Source organism: Trichechus manatus, unplaced genomic scaffold, assembly GCF_000243295.1.
Source record: "Trichechus manatus latirostris isolate Lorelei unplaced genomic scaffold, TriManLat1.0 scaffold00076, whole genome shotgun sequence".
Taxonomy (NCBI): Eukaryota; Metazoa; Chordata; class Mammalia; order Sirenia; family Trichechidae; genus Trichechus; species Trichechus manatus.
Genome location: NW_004444012.1, coordinates 13131347 through 13143029, shown reverse-complemented (window position 1 = coordinate 13143029; position 11683 = coordinate 13131347). Strand labels below are relative to the sequence as shown.

Here is an 11683-nt window from a genome sequence, read left to right as displayed (position 1 = left end):
TGTTTAATAAATGTTTGCCCCTTGTTCCTATAAGCCCTACACCCAAAATATTGACGTTTTAGCCAGTCTGAGGCTTTTAGAGGACCAAATATATGATGTACCCATTGACAGAGGCCAAATGAGGAAACAGAAGGGGTACCGAGCAGAAATGTCCTCAAGTAAAACAATCACATAATGGGGAAGATGGAGGTTGGCTGATAAACTAGCAGATGAAAAACTTAAAGGAAAGGCCGAGAGTTTCCGCTCTCCGTAGAGCACTCGTAATGGCTGCGGCGTAATTTCCTCCTTGCCCTGATACTTAGCAGCCCAACCTAAGCAGGGAATAGAATGTGGCTTCCCGAGTCTAAAAAGACGCCCTTGCCGTGCCATTGTTCCCACAATGCCGTGACTCGGATTCGAACCGAGGTTGCTGCGGCCACAACGCAGAGTACTAACCACTATACGATCACGGCGAGCTACCGGGACGCCACAAGTCGCTTGAGATCGGGTGTCATCCTAGGTGACCGTAGTAAGTTTTCTATCAATTACCAAGACCTTCTGCACCTTGCGCCGATCCTGAAGTGAAGTAGGGTGGCGGAAGGCCCTCCCCGGCCGTCGTACCCCAAGGGGGTCTCTAGGTGGCGGGCACGGTGCCGTGGGCTCCCCAGCCTGAAGTCTCTGTTTGCCCGTCCTCGCGGACTGCAAGACAACGACCGTAAAGTGCTCCGTAAACTAAAGAGCTCCTATGGGGCCAGGCTCAAGGACACTGAGACTCCCCCGCAGCCCCTACGATGTTAGGCCCCAGGGTCGCCTGGTGGTCCCGGGGTACCTCTCACCCCCAAAATATATATCCCGGCTGCCACACTATCTGGACGGACACTGCTTGGGGCTGGGCTGTCCCTTAAATTCCACAAGATGGAAAATCAGTTCCGAAACACCCGCACAACTTCCTTCGAGGTCTGGGGGAACAGGAACCTCGAGCGCAGCTCCCACCGTCGCCGGTCGCCCGACGTGGTCAGAGAGCCAGCACGAGTGAGACTCTAGAAGGCAGAGGAGGCCACTGCGCCTGCGTGTGCTCAGGGAACCGCCTGGTTGGAGCTGAGCTGGATCAGGCAATGATGAATCAATGTCATTTCAAGGGGGCGGGACTTTTAACAGAGAAGAGTACAGGCGAGACATAAAAGGCGTGTGTCTTCCGTAGCTCGCCGTGATCGTATAGTGGTTAGTACTCTGCGTTGTGGCCGCAGCAACCTCGGTTCGAATCCGAGTCACGGCATTGTGAAAACAATGACACGGCAGGAGATACGCAACTTTTATTACTTTCCTTCATTTTTATCTCGAGTCTGTAACATTCTCAAAAATAGCCTCTACCCCGTTTGTGACCGTTATAAAGGACATTTATACCAACTCTGGCGAAGATGGACTTCCGAAGACCGCAGGCCAGTTTTTCTGGGGGTATGCACGTGTCATTTTCAGGGTCAAAGCACAGAGGCTGATAAGCGTTGTAATAGACATATATGTACAAGTTCCATGGAAGCATTGAAAATGGATTTCTAATAGAAGGGAAGTCTTCATAGAGGAGGTGACCTTCGAGGTAGCTCTTAAAGGCAGAATAGGAATTTGTCAAGCAGCCAAGAAAATCTCATGTGCAAAGACTTTTATTATTATTATTAATTTGCGTGTGTGTGCTTTAGATGAAAGTTAACAGTGCAAACTAGTTTCTCATTAAACAATTAATGCGCATTGTTTTGTGACATTGGTTGCCCACCTCGTGACTTCTCAACACTCTCCCCTTCTCGACCTTCGGTTCCCCATTTCCATTCATCCAGCTTTTCTGTCCCTTCCTGCCTTCTAGTCCTTGCCCCTGGGTTGGTGTGCCCATATAGTCTCGTACACGTAGTGGTCGAGCTACGTGTGTTATTGTTTTTTTTATAAGCCTGTCTAATCTTCAGCTGATGGGTGAACCTCAGGAGTGATTTCAGTACTGAGTTAAAAGGGTGTCCAAGGGCCATATTCTCTGGATTTCTCCAGTCTCTGTCAGACCAGTAAGTCTGGTCTTTTTTTGTGAGTTAGAATTTTGTTTTACATTTTTCTACAGCTCTTCCAGGACCCTCTGTTGTGATCCCTGTCAGAGTAGTTGGTGGTGGTAGCCAGGTATCACCTAGTTGTGCTGGACTCAGTCTGTTGGAGGCTGTGGTAGTTGTGGTCCATTAGTTCTTTGGACTAATCTTTCCCTTGTGTCTTTGGTTTTCTTCATTCTCACTTGCTCCAGACAGGGTGAGACCAGTGGACTATCTTAGATGGCTGCTTACAAGCTTTTAAGACCCCAGATGCTACTCACCAAAGTAGGATGCAGGGCATTTTCTTTATAAACTATGTTATAGCAATTGAGCTAGATGTCCCCTGAGACCATGGCCCCCAGTCCTCAGCCCAGTAACTTGGTCCCTCGGGGAGTTTGGATGTATCCATGAAGCTTCTACAACTTTGCCTTGGTCAAGTTGTGCTGACTTCCCCAGTATTGTGTACTCTTACCCTTCACCAAAGTTAACACTTACCTCTTGTCTAGTTACTGTTTTTCTCTCCCCACCCCTCCCCTCCCTTGTAACCATTGAAGATTGTTTCTTTCCGCGTGTAAACCTTTTCACAAATTTTTGTAATAGTAGTCTCATACAGTATTTGTTGTTTTGTGATTGACTATTTTTTCACTCTGCATAATATGCTCCAGATTCATCCATGTTGTGAGATGTTTCACAGATTCATCATTGTTCTCTATATTGCGTAGTACTCCATTGTGTGTATGTACCATAGTTTGTGTATTCAGTCATCTGTCTGTGGGCACTTAGGTTGTTTCCATCTTTTTGCTATTGTGAACAATGTTGCAATGGACATGGGCATGCATATGCCTATTCCTGTGACGGCTCTTATTTCTCTAGGATATGTTCCTAGGAGTGGGAGAGCTGGAAGTATAGTATTTCTATTTCTAGCTTTTTAAGGAAGCACCACATTGTTTTCCAAAATGGTTGTACCATTTTGCATTCCCACCAGCAGTGCATAAGGGTTCCAATCTCCCTGCAGCGTCTCCAACATTTGTTATTTTCTGGGTTTTTTTTTTTTTTTTTTTTTTTTTTTCATTAGTGCCAGTAATGTCGGGGTTGCAAAGACTTTTGAAGTAAGTCTTGAAAAAGAAATTCCCTTTTGTTAAGTCTTCTGTCTTCCCCGCCCTCGCAATGCCCAAAGGCTCTGGCCTGACAGGTAGTAGGCGCTTCTCAGGCACCTGCTGAGTGAAAGAATGCAAGTAATTAGAGAATGAGGAACGACTCTGAGGAAGGACCAAGAAATGAAGATGGGAAAAGGAGACGAATTTCCTGCAGTCTAGAGGTAAGAGTGGGTGAGGCAGAGTGAAAGGGTTCAAGTCGTGTTAAGAAGATCCCTCTGGCGGCTCTGGAGGGTTATTGGGAGCGGGCGACGTGGGGACGGGTCGTCACTCTGCATTCACTTGTCAGATACCAATGGCACGTTCTCAGTTTAGCGAATTGCCACTGCCTACTGTGTACCTGGCCCTGTTTCAGGCGCCCTGGGGGCGGGACGCTGATGGACACGAAGAAAAACCTGCCGGCCCCCTCAGACGCACAACAGAGGTGGATACCGGGCCTGGCGGTGGAACTCCGGAGAGAGGAGTCAGGGCCATTCGAAGAGTAGGAGGAACTGGAAGGAAAAGTGTGGGAGGGCAGAGGGAGAGAAGCATTCACTGAGCTCCTTCCACATGCCCGGCCCTGTTCTGGGGGCGCCCACACCCTCCGCAGAAGCGGCATTGGGTCAGTCTTGGGAGAATCAGCAGAGGAGGAACCCTGAGGAGCGCCCCCTGCTGTTGTTAAGGTTCCCGGTAGACCAGGGAAATCTGGAGGTTCGCTGGAAAGGTCTACTGGGCACAGGAGATGGGCGTCTTCTAAGGAATGGGAGTTACACGGCATGTGAGCACTCTGAGCTCCGGCAAGCCCCATCCCTGAAGGCCCAAGAGGTCCCCGTCAGTCCCCCAGGGCGCTCACACGGAGCCCACCTCTCCGCATCGCTTTATCACTGTCCCTGACGGCCAAGAGACCAAACCAGGAGAGAACCCAAGCAACCGGCGAGCGTACAATGCGCTTGCGCATTCTCAGACTTGGCCTTGGGTGGAGCCCCTCCCGTTTAATGACGTACAGGCTGGCAAGGCTTGTGACTATTGAAGAGGACAATCAGAAGAACAGTCTTGCGAGTCCCCGGTAGCTCGCCGTGATCGTATAGTGGTTAGTACTCTGCGTTGTGGCCGCAGCAACCTCGGTTCGAATCCGAGTCACGGCATTGTGGGAACAATGGCACGGCAAGGGGTTCGGTCATTTTTCTAGCCAGAAACGATCTGGTATAAATAATGCACTTTCTTGAAATGAACCGTTACAGATGTATATTTTTCCCTGAAAATTAAGCCACCCTGAAGATCGCAACCTCCAATAATTCTCATTTTTATGCGCTGAACATAGCTTCAGATCGAAGTTTTAATCCCCTCCCGAAAATCGTTGTCTAAATTATCACCTATACCGGCAAAACAGCGCCCCTGTGACCTTCTGATTTTTTCTCCTTTCCGTGCATTTTTAAAATTTTGGTGGTTCATTTTTAAATAAAGAATAATCCGTTGCCATCGAGTCGATTCCGACTCATAGCGACCCTATAGGACAGAGTAGAATTGCCCTGTAGGGTTTCCAAGGAGCAGCTGGTGGATTCAAACTACCTACCTTTTGGTTAGCAGTCGATCTCTTAACCACTGCGCCACAAGGGCTCCAAATACGGGATACACGTACCTAATCCAGTGGAAAATAAGGCTCCCTCTCAGTCTTCACCCCATCTACCAATTATTGCCAGCTTACAGTATATATCTTTCTATGACAGTCCTTGTATAAACAAACACTGAAGTATGTATAAATGCGTGTAAATATACTCCCCCCCACACACACACACCCCGTTTCTTGTATCCCTTCCTTCCTTTCCCTTTTCCCCCCAAGTCAGACAGAACGAGAGGCGCATAGATTTGTACTGGTAGCCGATCTGCCTTCGCCGGAAAGAGCACACACACCGCCGGTAGGGAATCTCCACCCACCTGGGGTCTTGTCTTTCTCCTCCCCAAGCCCAGGCTCCTGGCTGGGGAGGAGTGGGGGGCGGTTAAAGTTGGTAAAATGAGAGAAAGTGAATCCTTACTGTACTCATAAAAACCTTTGGATTGGAGCCTGGGTTCTGTTGGGAAGCAGCTCTCTTTTGATTTCAGGTTGGAAGCGCAGAGAACACACACTGAGTTTGGAGTTAGGAAGAGGGACTTGACCTAGCAGACCCTTTTAAGACACTGTACTCCCATCCTTCACTTCTCTTACTGCTAGGATCCAGCTTATGTCACAAACTGCTAATGTTAGAAAATTCAAGTCGGTTGCAGGCAGGACCTGAGTCTTCCTCGCGTTTGTGTTCTAAGCACACAGCCCATGAAGGTTTCTTTAAAAAGTCCGCAAATGAGTGAAGTGGCCAGGTTTTCTTTATGGTTGTATCTTAGGTTGGATTCTTTTAACACGCACACACGCATACACACACACAAACCCTAACCCATTGCTCTAGAGTCCATTACGACTCCTGGCGACCCCATGTGTGTACGAGCAGAACTGCTTCATGGGATTTTCTTGATTGTAATCTTTATGAAAGGTCCTGAGGTGGAGAAACGGTTTGCGTTGGACTGCTAACCTAAAAGTTGATAGTTTGGACCCACCCAGTGGTACTGTGGAAGAAAAGGCCTGGCAATCAGCTTCCATTAAGATTACAGCCAAGAAAACCCTATGGAGCAGTTCTACTCTGTAAAACATGAGTTTTAAAACAACAGTCTTTACCGAAGAAGATCACCAGGCCTTTCTTCCACAGCATCACTGGGTGGGTTTGAACCACCAACTTTTTGGTTAGTAGTCAGCTGCACCACTCAAGGAGCTCTGAGGTGCCTCCAGAACCACGTTATTTTCAGATCAGAAAAATAGTACACTCCCATTTTTCTAGTAACTTACGATTCTCTAGGCCTATATATTTTCCTTTCCCATCCTCGACAGGGACACACCCTGGAGAAATACTTCATTTTCCTCTTAAGTCTACAGCAAGAAAAGTTGATGATAAATGCAACTGCCTTGGAGTCTCAATGAGAAATTTTAGGCCTAATATGGCCTTTGGAGCCCGGGTGATATAGTGGTTAAGTGTTTGGCTGCTAACTGAAAGGTCAGGGGTTCAAACCCACTAGCTACTCCAGGTGAGAAAAGATGTGGCAGTCTGCTGCCATAAAGATTTGCAGCCTTGGAAACCCTGTGGGGCAGTTCTCCTCTGTCCTATAGGGTCACTGTGAGTTGGAATCAACTTTATGGCAACAGGCAATATGGCCTTTGGTAATGTAGCTTCAGCAGCGTGGGCTGAGGGCACCCAGACTACTCATCTTCTGCCAGTTGTACTTGATGGGAATATAAGTCCAAGACACCAGATCTGATGTTTCAGAAGCAGCCAGCATCTGGATTTTTTGTGCAAATCCCCCAAATTTTTAAATATTGGCAACAAATGCAATTATTTTTTAAACACTGTGTTGACCTAAACTGTATAGACCAAACAAAATTTGGCCCAAATGAAGCTCCATCTCAACCCCGGAATCTCAAAGAACAGAGTGCTTATGTGAGAGTACTAGGATATTGTTGTCCCAGCAAGTCTATGGACAGAGATGAACCCAAGACAAGGCTGGAGACAAAAGGCAAGAACCAGACTTAGAAGAAGGCAAAATCCAGGAGGGATCAGAGCTCAGAACAGGACTGGACATGGAAAGACAGGCAAACAGGAGTGAAGATACTCTCTGCTCAGCACCCGTTAAGATAAGCAGAGGGCTGAGGACTAGGCCTTGGGACGTGCTCAGATTTAGGCAGTTAAGGGAGGAAGAGAAGGCTGTGGCCAAGACAGTGTCATTTTAAGGAAAGTTTGGGAGAAGAAGGTTTCAGAGATGAGAGAGCTCAACAGACTCAGATGAAGCAAAGAAGTCCAAAAGAAAAAGGAATGAGACAAAATAGTTGGGTTTGACACTTAAGAAGTCATTGTTGAGACTTCCATGAGAGAAAGTGGGCAATGTGTATCAAGAATCAGAAAATAATTTACACACTTTGTTGCAATAATTTCACTTTTGGGAATCTCACCAATGGAAATAACCCTAAAATTGGAAAAGTTATCTTAATAAAGATGCTCATTACAGATTATTTATAAAACAGGAGATTGGAAATAACCGAAATACGCAACAGTAAGGTAATGTTAAACTAAACTAAGGTATGTTAATTTGGCAAGATATTAAAAAGCCATTTTAAAAGTATAAAACCAAATTTTAAATACCATTAAAAGGAGTAAGAGGCCTTTAGAGAAATGACTGGTTATAGATCTGGAGATATCTTAAGTGAAAAAGCAAGTAAGTTCTTAAATATTGATGGGACCAACTCAAAAGGACACAGAGGCCTCTAGAAAACGCACCCATTGGCCAAATTTGAGACAATTTGAGCATCGAAAAGATTACTGATGATAATGGATTATATCACATTGAATAAAAAAAAGAATTCTTGAGTCCATGGTGATGAAAGAGAGACAGAGAGAGAGGAGTGGGGGTAGGGGTAGGGACAGAAAGCTCTTCTTTACAGAAGAGTGTCAACTAAGAAATGCAGAAGAAATTATAAAATTAGAAAATCACCATTTTGCAACTCCCTGTCTTGCAAATGCAAGCATAGATCATCAATGGAGTCTAAAACCGTGGGGTAAACAGTTGTTGGGAGTGAATAGTTAAAAGTTCTCATGATATCATCCCCAGCTTACTTTAAATTATGAAGTGGAAAGATCTGGTTGACCCCAACCTTAACCAAGTGATTGAGCCTAGAGTCATCAATAAAGGGACAAATGGGTATTATAGACCTCCCGATGTAACACACTGGGAAGGCCACAATATCACCTATTCAAAAATGTTTAAACCTGAATCTAATCATGAGGAAACTATGGAAAAATCTAGAAAGTGGGATGTTCTACATGACAACTGGCCTGGATGCTTCAAAACGATCAATGTCATGAAAAATAAGCTAGCAACAAAAATTTTGGGGATTGTTCAAGATCAAAGAAGACTAAAGAAACTTAGCAACCAAATGCAATGGGTAAACCTTGATTGAATCCTGAATCAGGAAAAAAAAACAAAAAACTATGAAAGACATTGTCTTAGTCATCTAGTGCTGCCATAACAGAAATACCACAAGTGGATGGTTTTAACGAAGAGAAATGTATTTCCTCACAGTCAAAGTAGGCTAAAAGTCCAAATTCAGGGCGTCAGCTCCAGGGGAAGGCTTTTTCTCTCTGTCAGCCTTCTTCTCTTCGGTGTCCCCCTGGAGTAGGAGCTTCTCTGCTCAGGGACCCCGGTCCAAAGGACGCACCCTCTCCCGGCACTGCTTTCTTGATGGTATGAGGTCCCCCTTTCTCACTGCTCACTTCTGTCTTTTATATCTCAAGAGATTGCCTCAGGACACAATCCAGTCTTGTAGATCCAGTCCTGCCTTACTAACACAACTGCCACCCATCCTCCCTCATTAACATCATAGAGGCAGGTTTACAACATACGGGAAAATCACACAGTACCAGGAATCATGGCCTAGCCAAGTTGATACACCCATATTTTGGGGGACATAATTCAAACCATGACAGACATTCTTGGGAAAAATGAAAAAAATTAAATATGGGCAGTATAATAGATAATACTGTTGAATTACTGTTAAATTTCCTAAGTGTGATAACGGTGTGATGGCCTCATAGAATTCCTTATTCTTCGTAAGCAGTTAGAGCTGCAGCATCGTGATATTTGCAACTTGCTTCAAATGGTTTAGCGAAGAGAGAGGGATAAAGCAAAAGTGGTGAATCTAGGTGAAAGTTATACAGGTTTCCACTGCACTTTCAACTTTCTGAAGATTTGAAATTTAAAAAAAAAAATTGGAAAAAAATAAAGCCTGCATAACAACAATAGGGAAATTTTCATCCAACGTTAAATGAAAAAAAAGCAGGACAAAAATTGTGTGTATATCGTGATTAGAGCTATATAAAAACAAGGACAACAGAAAAAATTTTTATTCGTTTCAACATTTGTTAAGCCTCTGTCACGTGACCGCTTTTGTACTAGGTGATGGGGACACCTCTGCTTCTCTGAGAATCCCAGATTCTACAGTGAAATGCTAAACGTGCAAGACTTGGAATCTGGCAAACTCCACCCAAGTCTTGGAGAAGCTGGGCTAACCTCTGTATCCAGGGCTCCTAGCAAGGTGCCTGGCCCCGTGAGGTGCCTCAACCACGCCTGCGTCCAGGAGCTCACACTCTGGTGGGGAGGAAAGTGCAGTAACACATCCTTTAAAACAAGTGTATGTGCATGGTGCACACAAAGTATTATCGTTTTGTAAATTATCATTTCAAAATCCTACCTTTATTGCACCGCTCCCCCCCACCACACACACACCTAAATTTTTTCTTATTGTTTCCCACCATGTTGTTGCTGTTGTTAGGTGCCATCAAGTCAGTTCTGACTCATGGTGACCTTATGTACCACATGAATCCTCCCTTTATTTATGGTATACTGGATTCCACCCTCATGCCTTTGCTTGGTTCCTGCTGACGCCTTGACTTGGCATGACCTTGCACCCCATTACTTCATCTGTCCCAAATCCTAATCTCTGTCAAGAAGCCTGTTCTCTTTTGTGCAAACTTGATTGATCCCATTCCTCTGAGCTGTCAGCAGCTTAACTCCATACTTCTTAAACATACGTGGCCTCATTTGACACCTTTCCACTGTAAGCATTTTACAGTTTTAAAAGCTCGCTCACATCCATCTTCTCCCTTAGTCTTCACACACTCTCATCATGCTTTCTCCAGCCGTAAGGAAGGAGAGCATTGTGGCATTGAGAACCTTGCCTAGAGGTCTGGCTAGAGCCACAACTGTTGGACTCCTGGATCAGTGACTTTTCCATGTCCTCATACCTGATGATTTTGAAGACCCTCCAATATGGATTAACTGGACCATTCTTCTGGTACTTATCATCTCTATGTTAGTCAATTTTTTAAATTGCACGTTTAAAAAATGTGCACCTATATATTATTTTCTCTGTTATACTTTATGAAGCCAGGCACAATATCAGATTTTTCAGTATCTCTTACAGCCTTGTGGTTGAGGGAACAGCAGCATTGGTGTGACCTGGGAGCCTGTTAGAACTCCAGCTTGTGGGACCCCATGCCAGCCAGATCTACAGAATCAGAACCAGAAGATTCGTGTTTACACTAAAGTTTGAGAAGCACTGTCTCCTTCCTAATTGTCCCCTGTCGTTGACTGATGCTAGGCATGGTGTTGGTAGTTGGTAGTTAGAGTTTGCACAAAGCAGGAACTCAACAAGTACTTTTGAAGCCCGGGGCCTTAGAAATCCTGGGGGATTCGCAGGCGTGCCCTCACAGTGTTCTCTCTCCTCCAGTTCTGAACTGCCCCCTTCTCTTTGGGACTCCTCCAGAATGGACCCCACTGGCTCTTTTCTCCCTCAGAAGGCACAGAAGAGCTGAGGAGTGGGGGTGACCCTGAGGCAGTGCCCAGGGGAGTGATGGTGGGGTGAGGCTGCGGGGAGGCACTACTTTTCCAACCGAGCCAGAGCATCCAGACTCAAAGATTGGCGTTGGCTTCAGGGCTACAACATTTCTGGGGTAGGAACTGGCTTTATTTCTAAGACAAAAAATGCCTAGTATTTGGCTTTGTGATAGGCAGCACTGGAACTGTTTCCAGACTTGATTTATTGACTTGTCTGTTTCTATTCTGTCACTAATCTGATTGACAATGAAATCAGGGATGTGACTTGAAGGGATTTCTGCGGGCGTGCGCGCTGCAGTCTGGACCGGGTGGGCGTGCTCGCGGCGGGTGAGCCTGTAGGTGGGGGGTGTTTGTGCGAAAGGCTATTTGCGTGTGATCGAGGGTGTCTGTGGAAACGACATGGGAGAGGTGGGTGTCTTTAGGGAGTTGATTGGATAGGATGTGAGATGTGGTTGCTTGGTTTGGGAAGCAATTTGGGTCCAGATATGTGCGGTACGAGCAGCTGAATGGGAGGGTTAGGTGGGGCTCCCAAGGTAACAAGGTGGGAAGGGGGAGCTGTTACATCTTACAGAACGGTCCCTTCTGTCTCTCTCTCTAGATTTTCCTCTTAGAAATATTGTTTCCCGGTTGAGAGGGCTTGGAGAAGGGATGGGAAGAAGGCGCCAGAGGCCCGGGAACCTAGGGAGCTGAGGAGGGGGAACAGATGTGGACGGGTGCACCCCCATAGGGGCACGCGTGGCGACACGTGGAGGATTCGTCCACACAGTCAGGAGTCGCATCCCCTGCCCCGCGGTCACCCACTTTTCGCGCGTGCACACCGACAGGCAGTCAGCGCCCTCCCTTCTCCGCCCCGGCAGAGGGAGGCGGGCCACGGTTGCGGAGCGGAGCCCCTCCCCTTCCTTGTTACTGACAGGCCCCGCCCCTCCCACCGCCCGGCGGAGCCCCGCCCCCTCCTCGCTGCCCGCCCCGCTCCCCTCTCCCCTAGCTCAGTCTGGCGGGCCCGATGCTACTGAGCGGAGCTCCTCCGGCCGGCTCCGGCCCCGG

The 11683-nt window shown here is 46.6% G+C and overlaps 1 protein-coding gene and 3 non-coding genes across 4 annotated transcripts in view; 3 read left to right on the top strand and 1 right to left on the bottom strand.

The window, feature by feature from the left end:
- Positions 1–380: 380 nt before the first annotated feature.
- On the bottom strand, positions 381–452 carry TRNAH-GUG (transfer RNA histidin (anticodon GUG)). Its single transcript has one exon. It is a non-coding gene; the product is annotated as a tRNA-His (tRNA).
- A 442-nt stretch (positions 453–894) lies between these two features.
- The window catches only part of SHF (Src homology 2 domain containing F), a 31359-nt gene continuing 20570 nt past the window's right edge, over positions 895–11683 (top strand). Inside the window, exon 1 of the mRNA XM_012556735.2 lies at positions 895–1011. Coding sequence (XP_012412189.1) covers positions 895–1011 — 117 coding nt within the window. The remainder of the gene's footprint in view (positions 1012–11683) is intronic.
- TRNAH-GUG (transfer RNA histidin (anticodon GUG)) lies at positions 1184–1255 on the top strand. Its single transcript has one exon. It is a non-coding gene; the product is annotated as a tRNA-His (tRNA).
- TRNAH-GUG (transfer RNA histidin (anticodon GUG)) lies at positions 4246–4317 on the top strand. Its single transcript has one exon. It is a non-coding gene; the product is annotated as a tRNA-His (tRNA).